Below are 17,762 nucleotides of genomic sequence, written 5' to 3'. Positions count from 1 at the left end.
ACCTGGCGGCCCGGGAGGGCTCCGAATGGCAAACGGGAGATTAGGGGAAGCCCGCGTTGAGTGAGTTGGGGGCTCCCAGGTCACCCTTCGGTTTGCGAAAACCAGTTGGCATCGGAGTGAGTTGTGATGGCCGGGGACAGCGACCCGGCGACTGACAATCATCCGGGCGAGGGATGAGGAGGACCTGCTGCGGGGCAGCGGCCGAGTGGGAGACGGAGCAGATGGGACCCACGCTTCCAGAGCAGAAGCGACAAGCCTGGCCGCGGAGCTGGCCGTGGAGTGAGAGCCAAGGAAACAGAAGGACACCTGCGGCAGGAGTCCGAGGGAGAGGCGAGGCTGGAAGGGTCAGGGGCGGGGGAAGATGATGAGCTCACTTTCGGAGCTGCTCCGTTGGAGAAGCCTACAATTTGAGATGTCCAACCCACAGACAGCTGATGCTAAAGGGACTCCTCCTGCTGCTGCTGTGTCTCTTCACCCTCTTCTTTCTCCTGTTCCTTTTCCTGTTCTTTCTGTTCCTCTTGCTCCTTCTCCTGTTCTTTTTCCTGTTCCTCCTCCTCCTCCTCCTGCTCCCCTCCCTCCTTTTCTTTCTCCTCCTCTTCCTTCTCCCTTGATAGTATTTCTTCCCAATTATATTTAAGGCACTTCTCCACAGCTTTTTGGTGAGATTTCAAGTTCCGATTTTCTCTCCCTTCCTCTCCCTGCTCAAGACAGCGATTAAGGATGCAGGGTGTACGTACACAATCGGGATAAGCACATTTCCCCACTAGTCGAGCTGTGAAAGAAGAATCAGAACAACAGGGAAAAACCAGGAGAAAAATTGGATGCCTTAATCTGCATTCAGACTCCAAGATTAGAAGCGAAGCAGAAAGTTGGGGAGAGAGGGAAAGCCAAAAAAAAAAAAAAAAAAGAAAAAGTAGCTCCGAAAAATGAACCAGGCAAATTCTGCCATAAGGAACCCAATGCCAAAGGGCGGAGCCCCTGTGAGGAGTCAACGTCATTTGACCTGCAGCCATTTCCAAAGGTGAGTTTCTCATTGGCCCAAACTGAGGCCTTCCTTCCTCCAACTCCGGGAGCTTCTGAGTCCTCTCTCATCCTCCCTCCCAGGAGGAGAAGGGATAGTGTGGACACAGCCACAGGTGCATAGGTCAGGGGTGGAGACGGGGCCGGGCCGGGCTTTTTATCAGTGGCAACTATGGCTCCTCCTCTTCCACCACCACTGACTCCTACTACTGTAGTGCCACCGTTCCCTTTTAATGTCCTGACCCAGTTTCCCTAATTGTCCTATTCAGTCAGTCACTCTGCCTCAGGTTGTGACCATTCCCTCCTAATGTTTGATAGACCTTAGGGCCCAGGGGTCCTCAAACTATGGCCTGAGGGCCAGATGCGGCAGCTGAGGAGATTCTCCCCCTCCCCCAGGGCTAGGAAGTTTATTTAAAGACCCACAAAACCAAGTTTTTGTTTTTTACTATAGCCCTGCCTCCCCCCCCCCCCCCCCCCCCCCCCCCCCCCCCCCCCCCCCCCCCCCCCCCCCCCCCCCCACACACACAGTCTGAGAGGCAGGGAACTGGCCCCTATTGAAAAAGTTTGAGGACCCCTGCTAGGCTATAATCATGGGGATGCTTGATGGGATAAAGGTCATTAGAATATCAGGAGCCTCTGCAGAACCTCCCATTACGCATCCCAGGTGCCGCCCCCCATTAGGTCATCCCCACCCAGGCACCTCCCCCATGTGTCATTGTTCTTGTTGCCCTTTAAAAGAACTTTGTATCTGATATTCGCGGCTGGATTCTTGGAGACAGTATTCTCATTCAGCCCCGGGCCCAAACCATGGATCCATTGGTCCCAGTAAATCTCTCCATTTAATAAATTATTACTCTCTAATCTCTATCCTGCTCTCTAATCTCTATCCTGCCTCAGTTTCTCCGGCATTACACTACTACTGACTATCACCACCAGCACCAGCACCTACTTACTGCTGGTACCCAATACCACTACCTCCACCACTGCTCCCCCTCCCCCCCCACTACTTGGAAGACAGGTGCTGTTACTATCCCCATTTTACAGCCGAGGAAACTGAGGGAAGCGGAAGGGGAAGGGACCTGCCCAGGGTCACACGGGTGCAGAGCCCGGGGGATCTAAGTTTTCCGAGCCTTACCCACTGCACCACCAGCTGCTGAAGGTTCGGGGGCAGAGAAGTAGAACAGAATCCTGTTTTTGTAAAAGGATCCCTTCCGGGGCCAGCCCTGAGGAAGGCAATGGTGAGCCGGGGCTGGTGCTCAGGGCCTCCTCTCACTGGGGATGACGTCATACAGAGGAGGCTTCGGCTCTGGAGGGAAAGGCCCGGGGGTCCTCGGGCTCGGAGGACCTCGCAGTAATAGGGATGCTCAGCCCCAGCCGAAGGGGAGGGGCCGTGGGCCGGGCCTTGGTGAGCAGTGGGCCGGAGGCCGGTCAGCCGAGGACGAGGGCGAGTTTGGGGACGTGAGGCAGAGGCTGGTGTGGCCCCAGCTGGGCAGCCAGAGGGGCTTGTTTCACAGGCACAGAGGGTGGCTTTGGAGCCACAAGTTTGGGTCAAGGAGCAGGGCGCATTTACTAAGCACCTACTATGTGTCATTCTCTGCTCAGTATCTCACAGATGCTCACCAGGCAGTAGGGTCCCAGTCATAAAAGCGGGAGCGCCGCCCCAGGAAGCTGGCATTCGGCAAGGGGGCCCCCTCCAGAGGCCGGGCGGGGTGACCTGCAAAGTGGCACCCGATAGCAGAGGGCCCTCCCTGAATGCCAGGCTGAGAACGTGGCAGCCACAGCAGGATCGGGGACAGTCTCTGGAAGTGGCGTCGGGGAGAGCTAATACACTGGAGCCGCCATTACACAACAAATCTTTATTGAGCACCTGCTGTGTGCAGAGCCCAGGGCTGGGTACAAAGATTAGAAAATTCTCGGCAGCCAGAAGGATTCAAAGGCACCTTTGGAGGAAACTCAGGGAGCAACAAAGAGCCCTGGAAGGTGCTTACAGAAGCCCAGAGCTGGGGGGGCAGCACAGTTCCCCCCCCCCCCCCCCCCCCCCAGATGGGCAGGAAGGCTTTGGCACGGCCCCCCTCGAGGAAAGGAACGGCCCCCAGGAGGCTGGCACCTGGAACAAAGTCCCGTCTGCTCCACCCTTGTTACAGCTCAAGATGGGAAGGGCTGAGGCAGAGAAGACAGTCATGGGGAGAGGAGGAAGGACTTGGAGCAGAACCGAGAATAATGGATCTAAGGGGCAGAGAGAGGGGAGTCCACTTCCCAAGAATCAGTGTTAGCAACAAGCATTTATTGGATGCCACTGTATACAAAGGCACTGTGCTTGGTGCTGGGACAAAGCCTGCAAACAGGGTAGGGGCTGCCCAAAGGGGGAGGACCTCCAGCATCTTGGCCCAGTCCATTGAGCCCTGGGGCTCTGGTTGATTTTGTCCAGGATCCTCCTCACCCCCCCCCCCAATGGCTGGCAAATGTGAGGACTTCTGGGGGGGGGAGGGGAAGAGCAGGCCCTGGCCTATGTGCTTCCCCTCCGGACACCTTTGCTCCCAAGATGCCCAGTGGCTGAGGGCCTTGCGGGTGAGGCATGAGGGGGAGAACTTTTTGGGGTCTATACCTACAATTTCAGTTGGTGTGGGAAGCCTCTCCAGAGGCAGGGGCAGCTCCCACGAGAGCAGCTCTGCTGAGAGCTTAACCCTCTCCCTAGCTTCCCAGCCGGTCCATGACAGAGACCGCCCCAGACCCCCCCCCATCATCCCGGCCTTGGGGCCCTGGCGTTCTGCCTCAATGGCTCTGACCTGAACCCGCTGGCCAGAGCTCGTCCCTTCCCCAGCTGCCTCCAAGCAGACAGCATCCGGCCAGCCCTCACCTCTCAACCTCCCAAATGCACATCTCATTCACTTCCCCCAGACCTGCCTCTCGGCCCTCCCAACCCACTGGGGGCCTTCTACTCACACCCTTCTCTGATTGGCCAGGATCCCTGCCCTCACCTGACCATGACCCCGAGCCCCCTCCCCCAATCCAGTCTAACCCCAGCATCACCAGCCCCTGCCTGCCTTTCCATGCTGGTGGGACCTCATGTCCCCAGGTGCTCCGCAGCCCCTGCTCTGGCCTCCCCGCTGCTCCCGGCCCCAGCCTCTGCCACGCGAGTGCCTGCCGCCATGTCCCTGACCCTCCCGCCGGCGCCCTCCGCCCGGGACACCTCTGTGGTCAGCCTCCGGCCGCGGCCCACGACCCCCGCCTGAGCGACTGCAGCCCCCCGGCCCCTTCCCCCCCGCCTGGGAGCTCCCGGAGGGCGGCCCTCGGCCCCGTGCAGAGTAAAGTCTCACATTCCAGTCAAGAAAGGGGGGGAAGGGAGGGGGGTGAGAACGACTCTTGGATTTGCTGAGGAAACAAGGTTACATTCAGACCCAGGACGTTGTGCGAGATTCAGCCATGGAGGCCGAGCCCCCCGAGGAAGAGCCGTCTTCTGACGGAGCAGGTGGCCTGAGGGGCGCGGGCGGGAAGGCCCAGGAGCAGTATGTTCCCACTCAGGATTCTCGTGGCCACCGGGTCCGCAAAGAGTTTCTCCAACACTGTGGGGAGCCCCGAGCCGGCCGCAGCCCCGCCCCCGTGGCCCCCCTCGGGCCCCCGCTAGAAGAGGCCGGGCAGCAGGCGCCGGGGCACGGCCGCCGTGTAGCGCTCCCAGTCGCGGCCGTACTTGCGGGAGCAGCGGTCCTCGTCGCGCAGGCAGCGGTGCACCAGCAGGACGCACATGTAGATGATGTAGAAGTAGGGCAGCAGGTGCGAGAAGCCACAGGCCAGGCAGTAGGCCAGGCTGCCCATGAGGTCGCCCGTGTAGTTGAGGTGTCGCGCCAGCCCCCAGAAGCCCGAGACCATGAGGCGGCTGCGGTGCCGGCGCCCGTCGGACGAGGTGTACGAGCACTCGATGTAGCGCGGCTTGCGGCCCCACACCGTGCAGTGGCCGTTGGTCTTGCGGAAGAGGTCCTTCTGGTGGTTGGCCGCCCGGAAGATGTAGTAGCCGCCCAGGCCCAGCAGTAGGACGCCCAGCGCGTGCAGTGCCGAGAGCTGCACGGGGTGATAGACCAGGTACAGGCCCTGCGGGGAGAGTGGGGGCATCAGGCCAGAGATGGTCTGGGGTCAGCGGCACAGAACCCCCTGGAGCCGGCTGGGCGCCCCCGCTGCCAGCCAGAGCTCCCCAGGGGAGCACCACCCTGGGGTCCCTGCTGCAAGCCTGAGCCCCTCGCCCACCCCCCACCCCTGGAAGCTTTGTGGATACTGAGGGAGCACCGCCTGCACTGCGTGAGGCTCCGGATTCAAATCCTGCCTTGGACCTTGACTAGCGGGGTGACCAGAGGCAGCCCCCTCGCAGCCCTAGAGGCCAGTTCAAGGGGCACTCACGGGCCCAGCTGGGACAACAGGTCCCTCCCAGTCTCTCTATCATCCATAAAACATCCTTTACTACTCAGACGCCTGTAACCGCGACCGTCGCCCCCGTCTCCCCGGACGCACGTCTCTCCTTTCCTACCCTGGATGCAGCACTACCCCATTCTATTTTATTGAGCACCTACTGTGCACCCCCACTGTGTGCTGAGGGCGAGGCAGGAACCATCCTGGGGGGGCTTGTATCCCCGGCCTTAGCCCAGTGCCCAGCGCACAGTAGGCCCCCATGCCTCACGGCAGTCATTTCCCAGAAAGGCCAAGGGCGTGTCCTCGGGGTCCCCCCACCCGGGGCAAGGCAGCTTCTGGCCAGGTCTCCAGTGCCGCTCGGGTCCCCCCACCGGCCGGCCCGCGCCCGCACCCTTACCTGCAGGGTGTAGAGGTAAGGCAGCCAGACGCAGTCCCCCCAGCCCAGGTACCAGCCGAAGTGGTCGTGGCAGATGTCGATGGTTTTCAGGTACCAGGCTTCATTCCAGAAAAAGTCCACCACGTAGAGAGCCTGAAAAGCAAGGCCGGGGTCACAGCGTCTGCAGCCCCCAGAGAAGCCTCATTTTACTTGCCAAGCGCCTCCTGGGGGGCCTGAGGACCTCAGAGCCAGCAGAGGAACATGGTACAAAGGCCAATTTGAACCCAGGACTCTGGTTCTGGTTCGTTAAACCAGAGGGCAGGCAGCGTTCCCCCCTCGGGGACTAACTGTACCCCTTCTATCCCTCTCGGTCCCAGCCCTCGCCAGCCAAAGGCCTGGTCTGAGCCCCCTGGGGGAGCCCCTGTGCCCCCCAATCTGGACCATGTGGAAACCCAGGGTCCCAACTCAAGGCAGGGACTCCTCGGGGGCCCACTGATCAATTAACCAGCTCTGGGGGCCTGGGCTGGGGTGGAGGGAAAAGACAACCTGAGAAATGGTCCCGCCCTCAGAGAGCTCACGTTTTACTGGGGGAGGGGCATGAAATGTGCCTCCGGGAGCCGAAAAATGGACACAAAGGAGAAAGGAGGCAGTTGGGGGGGGTGGGGGGGTGGTCGGCCAAGGCCTCAGTGTCCCCTGAGCTGTGCCAGGGAGGCAGAGGGGGGGCACAGGCACACTGGCCATGCTTGGGCCTGCAGCCGACCCAGTGATCTCCCAGCTCCTGTGGCCGTTTCTCACCAATGCCTGGCATCTGGGCACACGGTCCTTGGCACCAGTGGAAGGTGGTAGAGGGGGCGCTGTAGAGGCATGAGCCACCCAGCGAGCCGGGACCCCTGACGGGCCGGGATCCCCGGATGGGCCAGGACCCTCACCGGGCTGGGACCCCTATGGGCCGGGACCCCTACGGGCCGAGCCCGCGCCCCTGGCCCGGGGCACTTGGCACTCGCCTGCAGGACGTTGACCAGGACCATGGCGTTGGTCACCGAGCCGTGCAGCTCTTGCTGCTTGGCGGCGAAGGACAGATTGATGAGCGTCCAGGCGACGATCCCGGGGCGGCCATTGAAGAAGAGCTTGAAGTCGAACCACTTCCCTATCCTCGGGTTGAACTCCACACCCATCATGTAGTTGTAGAAGAAGTTGCCTGTGAACTTGCTGAGGGGCAGAAGGGGCAGGAGGTGAGGGGGGCCAGTGACCGGGCCTGGGGGGCACAAGGTGGCCGGGCCCTGGCCCAGAGACAGGAGTGAGGGCCGCGAGGGCCTCCGGACGCTGTGGGGCCCGGCACCACGCAGGAGCCTCTGCTTCCCCATGTGCAAAGGAGGCTCACAGGGCGCAGTTATGGGCAAAGTGCCCGGTGAGCCTTAGAGCGTTCGGCCCCCCGGCTGCCCTCCTCCTCCTACCTCGCTCCCTCCCCAGCTCCCTCAGCCCCCCAGGGTCACGGCACCCGTTCCCGGCCTCCGGCCCTTGCAGACACCTCCATGGGGCTCAGACGCTCTCGCCTTCTCAGCTTTTTCAAACCCACAAAGCCCAGCTCAAGTGTCCGGACAAAGCTCTTCCAGGTGTCCCGGGGGTCGCTGTCCTGTCTCTCCCTTGAATCCATCCCCATATTTAGGGGCACATGATACACATCACAGAAACGCGCTTTACACGTACATAGCAAGCCACACATACGTGGGCACCCACGTGCCCGGCGCCCCGGGCGGTCACTTCCTAGCAAACCCTGAGAGTCCTGTGATGGTGGGGGGCAGGGGCTGCTGCGGATTCCTCCATACCACCAGGACCCGGCCCTGCTCTCAGCCACTTACGAAAGCCGGTCAGGTCTAGGCCGCAGGCCCGGCACTCACCCCTCACCCAGCGCTTGCCCCCCTGGCCTGGCACTCGCCCCTTGCCCGGCACTCGCCACCCTCCTCCCCCCCCGGAGCTCACCCCCCACCGTGGCACTCCCACTCTCCGTCTCTGCCTCTGCTTCTTGCCGGCCTTCCGGCCCGAGCGGACTCCATAAGGTTCTGGCTGCGTCCCATTTATCCCGGGTCTCCCCTGGCTAGCGCGCAGCGAGCGCACACAGAACGCCCGTCACTGTATGACTGGGCACCTACTGTGAGAGAGGGCCCCTAAGCTGGAGCCAGGGAGAGGGCCTGGAGAGTCCGGTAAGAGCCCTGACCTGCCTCTGGGCCCAGAAGATGTGTGGGAAGGGGACCCTGGGGCCTCTGTCAGGGTGGGGCGCAGCGGCGGCTGTTTGTGCTCTGAGATAGGGCAGGGCAAGGGCAGGGCCTGGGAGCCCGCCAGGCCCCTCCCTCACCGGAGAGATGCCGCCCACCAGGGGCACCAGCACCCAAAGCGGTACCATCTGGGACGGGGAGCCTTGTTCAGCAGCCGTCAAAAGTAAGCGGGGCCCGGGGCCAAGAGACCTGCCGGCACAGGCCTGCCTGTGTGCCAGTCTGTGGCGGGGGCCGAAGGTTTGGCGCCGGAGGCTCCCGACGGGCCAACGTGGGTGTTTCAGAGGAGAGGAAGCTGAGGGGCTTCTGGGGGCTCTTCGAGCCTGACGTCTTGGGACCCCTGTGGTGGGGGCTGGGCTCAGAGCCTCACCAGGAGAAAAGTTTGACATGAAGGAACGTGGAACGGCTTCAGTGAAGACCCAAAGCCAGGAATCTTTCCTTAAAATGTTCCGCCTGCACAGACTTTTGGGATGAGGTGCCGATGTCCCAGGAATCCCACCGCCCTCAGACCCTTGTCTTTCACAGGATGTTCCCTAGGGCATACAGTAGGCGCCTAATAAATGTCCAGACCGGTTCAGAAAGATCCCGGCATCTCACAGAGAGTGAACAGGAGGAGGTGGATCCTTGGACTCCAAACCCCATTTTTTTGGGGGGAGGCATCAGGCCCCTCCCCCTTGACTGTCTACACCTGTGAGCCTCCCTAGTGATCCTGGTGATGGGTTAGGTGGGAGGGACCCTGAGAAGTCTTCACAAACTACTGTGTTTACTAAGGCAGGAAAAGAGGACTTTTCACATCTTCAGGCCACAGAAGAGTGACAGCACTGGGAACACTGGTTTTCTGGGGTTCCAGCTGCCGCGTCTTCCCCAAGCCTCCCTCCCTTTCCTCCTCCTCCCAGGAGGGAGCAAGGCCCGTGGGCCGGTGCTGTCTTTCGCCCGGGACACAGAACGTACCAGTCTCGGGCATTGGTGGGGAAGAAGTACCCTTTGACGATGGCGAAGGTGGACACGGCGTAGCCCAGAATGTTGGCGCACCACAGGAGCGGGATCCAGTTGTCGAAGATGATCGTGGGTGAGAACCAGTGGAAAAACTGAGCATTTGCAAACCACAGCAGGTGGGTGATGATCCAGGCCTGAAGGCCATTGATCTCATACTTGTTCACGGTTCCTGCAAGGGAACGAGGGTGGGGCAGGAGCGTGAAGGGGGGCCGTGCGGCCAGGGAGAGAAACAACGCCGGGGGCAATGGTTCCCCCACTTCCAGCGGCAGCGGCGGCTCCTTCCTGGGCCTGACCTTTCGAGCCGTGGAGTGGCCACAGCGCCAAGGGCCCGGGGCAGCTCCCTACGTGCAGTCCCTTTCTATAAAGCGGGGCCTGCCCTGAGCTCCCTACAGGTGAGGGGGCTGCTGCAGACAGGAGGGGCAGCTGAGGAGACAGGGACCCGGGGACCCAGCCCCCCCCACCTGCTGGACAATCGTTACCTGCAGGGGTGACGGCCCCTTCTTGAACGCCTCCCACGTAGAAGGGCAAAAATTTGTGGCAAAAATCAGGAACCATCATGTATAAAACCACCTAAAAGAAGCCGTTTGGGAAGAACATCAGTGGCTGGAGGCTCCGGGCCGTAAGCGGGGCGGCCCGTCTGTCCTGGGCCACTTCCAGCTCCAGCCTCTCCTCCCGCCAAAGGGACCACAAGCAGAGACTCCTGTGCCGGGACTTAGGGAACTCCAGGCTCCTCGTCATGGCCGCCCACCCAGAGGCACCGGGGGCCTCCCCCCAGTTCACCGTAAGGGGACTTTGTGGCGGGAAGGCCGACCTGAAAAGCGACCCAGACGACGTAGATCTGTGCCGCTCTGGCCGTCACCCCCGGCGTCCGGGCCCAGATCTCCGAGAGGCTGGACCTGCCCGTCACGACCTCCAGCACGGGCGCCGTGAGCGAGCAGCTGTACTGGTCGCAGGACATGATGAAGTAGTAAACGATGAGGGGGGCGAACAGCAGCAGGAAGACGACGCTCGCCAAGGAGAACCAGTCCACCTCCCTGGGAGAGGAAATGGAAGAGGGTCAGCGGGATGTGGCCAGGGGGCATCAGGCAAACCCGTCATTCTCTGAGCGTGGCCCACGACAGAGAGTCCACGGCTGGGCTGGGGTCCGAGGGGAGACCCGAGGCTAGGTGGGCAGGGCCCGGGAGAACTGAACCCACCAAAGTGCCTGCTCTGGCTCTGTATCTGACCCCATCCTGCGCTGGACGCAAAGCCTTCCAGACCCTCTTGAGGCATTTTCTGAGGACGCCAAGATGTCCAACAATGGTTAGGGCCAAATGTGAGCAGGTTCGAGCCCCTGTGGCTGAGCTAGCTAGTTAGACTGGGAACTCCTCGAGGGCTGGTTTTAATACAACCAAAATGGCACACAGTAGGTGCTTAATAAACGTTGGCAACCCACTCCGCTATTTCCTGACCCTGAACTGGATTAAAATGAATCGGCATCTAAGGCTCGACACTCAGCGGTTTAGACGCCGCAGTGGCTGCACGGGACAGTTTGGAATGAAGAGATGAAAAAGGCCGAGGTGAAGCCGAAGCATGAGCCCGGTGAGTGATCCTGGACCCACCATACAGCCCCTCCGAAGGGAAACTGAGGCTGGAATTTACTAACTGGGGATAACCAGCAGTGAGTTAGAATGAAGGGGAAAAGTCCATTCCCAAGAGGGTATACTGTATACTACCAGCTCACCAACCATGTATGGGTATGGCTGAGAGTGTACTCGTGGGTGGTGAACTGGTGAGTTTGGCCTATGTTCCCTTGGCTTAAAGCACTTGTTATGCAAGGCAGGAAAAACAGCCTGTTGGGGCGGCTGCAGAGCCAAAGGCAAAGCCGCTGAGACTTCTGGGCTGGCGGGCCAAGCTACTTAACCTTCTCATGCGGCAGAGAGTGTCAATTTGAGTTTTTCTTGCGGGTAAATCCCCCGGAGCAGTAAAATTCTGGGTTTGGTCCCTATCTCTGAGACCAGGGAGAAGAGGAAGGAAGATAAATCTGGAGAAGGTGGTGATTTAAGCCCCCAGAGGGATCAGGAGAACTAAAATGTGAGAGCTTGCCATGAAATCCGAAGGAAGGGAAAGGGCAGAAGGTGTGGCTAGCTCCAAACTGACCTAGTTAACGCAGAGAAGACAAACTCCCGTCACCGTCCCTGCTCGTTCAAGTCTGTGCAAGGGTAAGGAGACACCTTCCTAAGTGGGCTAAAGGGCGCCAGGCATTGGGACCCAGTTGGGACGGGGTTAGGAGACGGGGCCCGTTCCCATGCCAGCTGCTGCTTATTCTGCGTTGCTCTTTTGGAAAAGGAGGCCTTGTGAGCCAGGGCCAGGGGGCCTCAGTCCCAAGCCCACAGGCCAGGGGGCTGGAAGGAGAAGCTTACCAGGCTCGGCCCCAAGCCCCTTGAGCTGTGCCGTTGCCATCTGGAAACTTCTTGGGGTCCCTCTGCTTGGGAGAGCTGGTTGGGGAACTCGGTGCCATTGGACCCTGACGAGAAAGAGAGAACTATTATCTCTTGGGCGCAATAATGGTCAAATTATAGTCGGCAGACATATGTTAAGTACCTACTGTGTTCCAGCCATTCTGACACTAGTTGATCAAGAGCGAGTCACCCTCAGTTTAATTATTAGTTAAAAAAAAAAAATACAAAACTACTCAATATATTCTTTACAAATCAGTGTGACAGAAGGTGATGAATAGAATCAGAGGAATAGTTCAGTCAGTCAATCAATCAACAAGCATCCATTAAGCACCTAAAGTATAAAAAGGACTGCGCAAAATCATCAATCATCACAATGGGATTTTAAGCTTGGGACGGCAGGCGACAGACAAACTAACTGATCCAACCTGAAGGATGGGTCTACATCGGTCAGTGCCGTGTAAAGTTATGGCTGTCATGTGTATGGCCTTCTAGCTCTTCCTTGCCCAAGGCTCTCCCATGCCTGGAATGTTCTCCCCTCCCCTCCCCTCCTCATCTCTCCTGCCCCGGAATCAGGGTCTCTCCTCAGGTCCCGACTCTGAATCGCTTTATCTTCTTTTACTTTCAACATGGACAAGAAACCAAAGAGGGAAATCTATTTTTAAGGTGGACGTGATCTTGTTAAAGTTTTCTGATGCTAGATGGTGCCTCAGATGCTGAGTGAAGTGAGCAGAACCAGGAGATCATTATACAAGAAGACTATAGGACGATCAGTTCTGATGGATGAAGCTCTTTGCAACAATAGGATGATTCAAACCAGAGCCATTTGTTCAGTGATGGAGAGAGCCACCTACCCCCAGAGAGAACCATGGGAACTGGGTGGGGACCATAACATAGCACTCCCTCTCTCTCTGTTGTTATTTGCTTGCATTTTGTTTCCTTTTTCTTCCTTCTTGCTCTGATTCTTTTTGTGCAGCAAGATAACTGTGAAAATATGTATACATATATTTGAGGGGAAAAAATGGTACATCAGAGAAGCCCAAGGTCATAGGGGACCACCAGGCCCGCAGTTATCAAAAAGGAAATGTTTGATTCTAGTGCAACAAAACTGGCTGAAGGACAGAGGGCTCAGCTAAAATTCCACCTTCTCCAGGAACCCCTGAACCTCCTGCCTTCGCTTATCTGCCTTTTATGGCATGAATTATTCGGCTATCTGCATGTTGTTTTCTTGTGCAGTCAATGTCATGGCCTTGGACAAGGAATCGAAGGTCACCTGCTGGCAGCAGGAGAGCCAAGGGTCAGCTCGCTGGTCTCAGGCTGCAATCCCATTTGTGGTGCTTCTGGCGACTCTTTAATTGCTCCAGCCATTTTCCATGTTCACGCTAGGCTTGTTTCTGGGGCTCTGGAGCGTCTCACTCCAGATGTCACCAATGAACTTTTCCCGGTCTAAGAGGGGGCTGGATTGAATGGCCCCCAGGTCCCTCCAGCTCAAAATCTGCGGAAGCTATGAGGAGAGGACGGTGGAGAATGGTAGCTGGTCCCCAAGACCAACAATTGGCACCCCTCATTCAGGCCTACAGGGCCTAGTGAACCCCAGCCAGTTTTCCTAAACATCAACATCAAAACCCCTCTCTCTGCTTCGTCCCAGGCCGAGAGCCAACAATCAGACAGATGGTCAGTTAAGGGTTAAGGTCTTCTCTTACCAGGACACACAAGTACCTTGTTAACAGGGGCCTTCTGGAGAGGGCTCCCCCATCTTAAAAGGAGACCGTGTCCAGATGGAGGGAAGGGTCCCATCCCGGCCGGCCAGGGCAGAAGGAAGATGTTCTGAAAGCCATCGGCCTTTTCCTCCACATTAGGTCAGGGGTAACAGTCTTTTTTATCACCTGAAATATCTTGACCGAAACAGAATCCTTGTAGGCACGGAACAGCTGTCTTCAAAGCCAGAGGCAGGAGAAGCAGAAGTCTTGCTCTAGAAAAACACTTCCCCCGTCAAAATTGGGCCAAGAGTAGGTACCAGGAGCCAAATGACAACTCCTGAGGTGGAGAGGGACACAAGTTGTGCAGTCAGCAGATACTTTTGGCCAAGCCAGCTGCCTCTACAATCTCTGATATTCATCAGTTTGGGACTCCAACAAAGGATTCCAGCTTTAGAGCTGGTCCAACAGCTCTTTTCACAGAAAAAGAAGTCTAAATAAGTAGTTATTTTAAAATTCTCATTGAATTTTAATTAAAATGAAATTAAAATTCTCAATAAATAAAATGTGAATAGAGCTTTACAAAATTCAATTTCAAGGTGAGAAGTCAGGGAAAAAAAAAATTCAAATTAATCATGGAATCCTTAGGGTAGCTTCCATCCGCATTTGCTGATGAGCAGGTCAACATGTTCTGTAACCATACTCACTGGTTTAAACATAATACAAAAAATCCACCACGGAGAAAAGAATGTTAGACCGAAAACCACACAAGGGACTTTCCCCAATGTGACCCAGTTCCTCTTCTTTGCTGTCCTTGAATGAATCTAGGCTAATTATAACATCGTTACCCCACATTAATACCCCCCAGGTGGGCTTTTCTGTAAGCATTCTGGGTGACTGCCCTTGCACTTCCGCCAAGGTTTTAGGCTTTTGTCATGTTAGCGAACTCCTATAACTTGAAATTTCACCTATCTTCTGATGTAACTGGTACCATTTAATCTGTAAAAATTCTTGTCTTGTTTTGCCGGGCTGCTGCCTCCTTTGAGGAACTTGGCCCACCCATTGAGGACATGAATCTCAATGCCTTTACTGGGTTTGGAGATAGCCTGTGTCCTGAGTTCTTTGGGAGGACACCTGTGAATCACTCGCCCAGATCCCCACACTAGCATGGTCCAAATTCAGTGATAATTGAATTTAATCAACTTTGAAAACCCAGCAAATATGTACCATCAAACATTGGGAATGAAAACGCTCCCATTTAGTAGATAGTTATATTCTTCATCCCTGTGACAGGGATAAAGTCAAGAGAGCATCAAGTCCCTAAATCACTAATGACCATTTTATTGATTGTGGAACTTCCCTGCCTTTCCCAGTTCCCTCTGCTCCGAGTCTCTCCCCCATCACAGGACCTTCCATCTCCTCTCTACTAGCTGGTATCTACCTCATGGATGGCTTGCCCTCTCTGTCCTTAGACAATCAGCTCCTAGACAGCAAACTGTCTTCTGCTTTTTTGGTGTGCCCATAACTCAGCACAAAGGTTTACTAAATGCTTGCTGACAGATGGAACAAAATAAACACAATCAGGAAAATAATACACAGTCTAGTTGTAACAAGACAAAAGGAAAAACAACCCCCAAAATGAATAGTGTGTCATTTTATAATGACCAAGAAAGACTTGCTGGAGAAATAAACTTCCTATCCTCTCTCTTGCCCTTGAAATGGGGAGCTATGGCTGTGGCCTCCTGAAAACCAGACAGGAAGGTGATTTATTGCCTAATTACACCTGCCTCTCTTTTCTCCTCTCTCAGATTTTGTTATTCTTAGACAAGGAAAGCCATTGTTTTCTAGAAGGACATGGGGAAAGGAGATGGATAGGAACACATTTGAAAATGAAGGTAATGCAATAAAACAAAATACCCTAAAACCGTGATACCTTAGTCAGTGTTGCCATAATGATGGAAATAAATAATTTTTAAATTAAAATGCTGCTAGAGTTTTATTGCCTGGAAGGCCTAAGGAGAATGAATCTGATTTGGAACATTTGGCCCCATTTTTTTATAAGAGATGTAAGACTGATCCTACTTCCTCAGAGATTTACAAGAAAACAGCTGCCTTTAGCCTCTCCCTTCTCCTCTCTGGGCCTGTTTCTTCAACTATAGAAGGGAGGGGCCAGACAGAGTGATTTCTTTTCTTTTTCTTTCTTTCTTTCTTTCTTTTTTTTTTTTGCTGAGGCCTTGGGGTTAAGTGACTTGCCCGAGGTTACACAGCTAGGAAGTGTTAAGTGTCTGAGAGCAGATTTGAACTCAGGTCTTCCCGACTTCAGAGCTGGTGCTCTATCCACTGCCCCATCTAGCTGCCCCTTAACTTTTTATTTTCAAAATCTATGCAGTTTTCAACATTCATCCTTGCAAAACCCTGTGCTCCAAACTTTGTTTTCCTCCCTGCCTTCCTCTCACCCCTCCCCTAGATGGCAAGTGATCCAATATAGGTTAAACATGTGCAATTCTTCTATGCATATTTCCACAATTATTATGCTGCATAAGAAAAAGATCAGATCAAAGGGGACAAAAACGAGAAAGCAAACAAAAAGCAAACAATAACCAAAAAAGGAAAATACTATGCTTTGATCCAGTCTCCACAGTGCTCTCTCCATCGCAAGACATTAGAACTGGCCTGATTCAGCTCGTTGTTGAAAAGAGCCACTGATCACTGAATAATCTTCTTGTTGCTGTGTACAATGTTCTCTTGGTTCTGCTTGTTTCACTCAGCATCAGTTCATGTCAATCCCTCCAAATCTCTCTAAAATCATCCTGCCGATTGTTTCTTATAGAACAACATATGTTTATACACTGTAACTTATTCAGCCATTCCCCGGCTGATGGCCATCCATCAGTTTCATAATTTCTAGGTTCCCTCAGTGAAGCTTTGGTGCTCCTCACTTAGGGGTTCATGTCAGCCACGGTCAGGCCAGCGGGGAAGGGACTGTCTTCTCTCCCGAGCAGCTTTTTATAGTGAGGGGAGGGTAGAAAACAGAACTAAATAACCCCCCCCAGATGCGGTTCAGCCACCTTGGCTTAGAACAGGCCTCCTTTCGCCGCTTTGGGACACTTAGGGCTGGCCAAGCCTCTGGGAAGAATCATGTTTTTAAAAGCACAAACACTTGGAGTTACAAAGGAACGAAAAGTCTGGTGCAGAGGCCTCCCTTCTCTAAGACAGGCTTGGCCCCGGCCTGCAGAGCCCCCTCCCCATCAGAGCGCCGAGGCGGGAATACTAGGACTAAACATTACAGAGCATTCCGACGTTTCTAGAGTTCTCATCTGAACCTCAGGGACCCCGGGGAGAAAGCGGGAAGAGCAGGAGGGGCCAACACTTAGGCGGGCATTACCAGGCTGGATTAGAACTCGGGCTGAGCTGGCCGGGCCGGCCTGGGGTCACCTGTGCCTTTCCGCACATCTGCCACCCGAGGCCTCTACAATCCCCTTTCCCTTTGCTGTTTATAAGAAGAACCGCGTCCTGGGGGTCGCCCATCAGAAAGGTCCGTCCTGCCCCGGGGGCGTGGGAGGAGGGGGGGGGGGGGGGGGGGAGGGGCGCAGGCCCAAGTCTGGCCAGAGAAAGCACAAGCCTCCCCTCCCGCCCGCCACGGCCTGGCGGCGGGGGCTGGAGCCCACAGAAAACTGAAAAAACGCCTGCTACACAGCTCCCCTTTTAGGGCGTTTTCCCGGAAACCACATTAGGCTGATTCCGAGGTAACTGACCCCGCCGCCAGCACCGTCGCAACCTTTTCCCCTTTCGGTCTCTAATTAATGACACCCTTTGTCTCGGCCACTGGTGCGGCCGAGGGGGCACTGAACGGGCCTGAGGGCTTTGGGGGGAGGGGGCCGGGCCCGCTCCGGCGCTGTCGGAGGCAGTCTAGGGAAGCAAAGCCACTTTCCCGACCTCCGGGGCCGTGGGAGGAGGCGCGGCGCGCGCTGCGGACAGGACGGTGGTTCCGCCGGGGCAGGAGGGCGGGCGCCGCGGCCCCCGGCCCAGGCTCTCTCGGGCGGGGCCGCGGCCCCCCTCTACATCCCGGGTTTGGGAGGTGAGAGCGAAGCCTCCCGAAGGCGGAACGCACGCGCTGCGGCGGCCTGGGGACGCTGCCTCCCACCCGCGTAGCCGGGGTCCCCTCGCCGGGGAGGAGCCGCCCTCCGAGCTCGGCCAGCCAGGACCCCGAAAGCTCACGCAGGCGCCCCCGCAGGGGCAGCGGGCGCGTCTCAGCCCGCATTTAGGGGGCGCCGCCCGAGCGCTGGGGGCGCCAAAGCACCTGCGGGGACCCGCCCCCGCGCCTGCGCCGGCGCTCTACAAGCCATAGAGATGCTGCCCGTCTGGGGCGCCCCAGAATCCCCCCGGCGACGCCCCCGAACCGGCTCGCGGGCCCGGCATCCGTCCCGGAGCCCCGGCCCGGCTCCGCTAGCTCCTTACCTCCTGCTGCTCCGCTGCCCCTCGGAGCCCAGCGCCCGCTCACTGCCGAGGGAAGCCGTCCGAGTCCGAGTTGGCGCAACCGCTTAAGGACCGCCCCCGAGGCGGCGCG

The 17,762-nt window shown here is 56.8% G+C and overlaps 1 protein-coding gene across 1 annotated transcript; it reads right to left on the bottom strand.

Moving 5' to 3' along the window:
* Window positions 1–2,861: 2,861 nt before the first annotated feature.
* DHCR7 (7-dehydrocholesterol reductase) lies at window positions 2,862–17,737 on the bottom strand. The gene is made up of 8 exons (XM_031943397.1): window positions 17,654–17,737; window positions 11,463–11,566; window positions 9,872–10,094; window positions 9,540–9,630; window positions 9,016–9,229; window positions 6,799–7,003; window positions 5,816–5,947; window positions 2,862–5,106 (listed from the first exon to the last, which is right to left on the bottom strand). The coding sequence occupies exons 2-8, from the start codon at window positions 11,558–11,560 to the stop codon at window positions 4,642–4,644; spliced, it is 1,428 nt and encodes a 475-aa protein (XP_031799257.1). The 5' UTR covers window positions 11,561–11,566; window positions 17,654–17,737; the 3' UTR covers window positions 2,862–4,641.
* Between the last annotated feature and the right edge of the window lie 25 nt (window positions 17,738–17,762).

This window comes from Sarcophilus harrisii, chromosome 6 (genome assembly GCF_902635505.1).
Source record: "Sarcophilus harrisii chromosome 6, mSarHar1.11, whole genome shotgun sequence".
In the NCBI taxonomy this organism is placed as follows: Eukaryota; Metazoa; Chordata; class Mammalia; order Dasyuromorphia; family Dasyuridae; genus Sarcophilus; species Sarcophilus harrisii.
The sequence above is the reverse complement of the archived record's forward strand: the minus strand, read 5'-3'. Positions and strand labels throughout refer to the sequence as shown.

What these genes read in the sequence shown, in the direction of transcription:
- DHCR7 (XM_031943397.1), bottom strand. Translation starts at nt 11,560, where the DNA reads ATGGCACCGAGTTCCCCAACCAGCTCTCCCAAGCAGAGGGACCCCAAG. An exon ending in TCGTCTGGGTCGCTTTTCAG is followed by an intron (nt 9,631 to 9,871) that starts GTCGGCCTTCCC and finishes GGCTTCTTTTAG; the next exon opens with GTGGTTTTATACATGATGGT. An exon ending in TCCTGGTCAACGTCCTGCAG is followed by an intron (nt 5,948 to 6,798) that starts GCGAGTGCCAAG and finishes CTTGCTTTTCAG; the next exon opens with GCTCTCTACGTGGTGGACTT.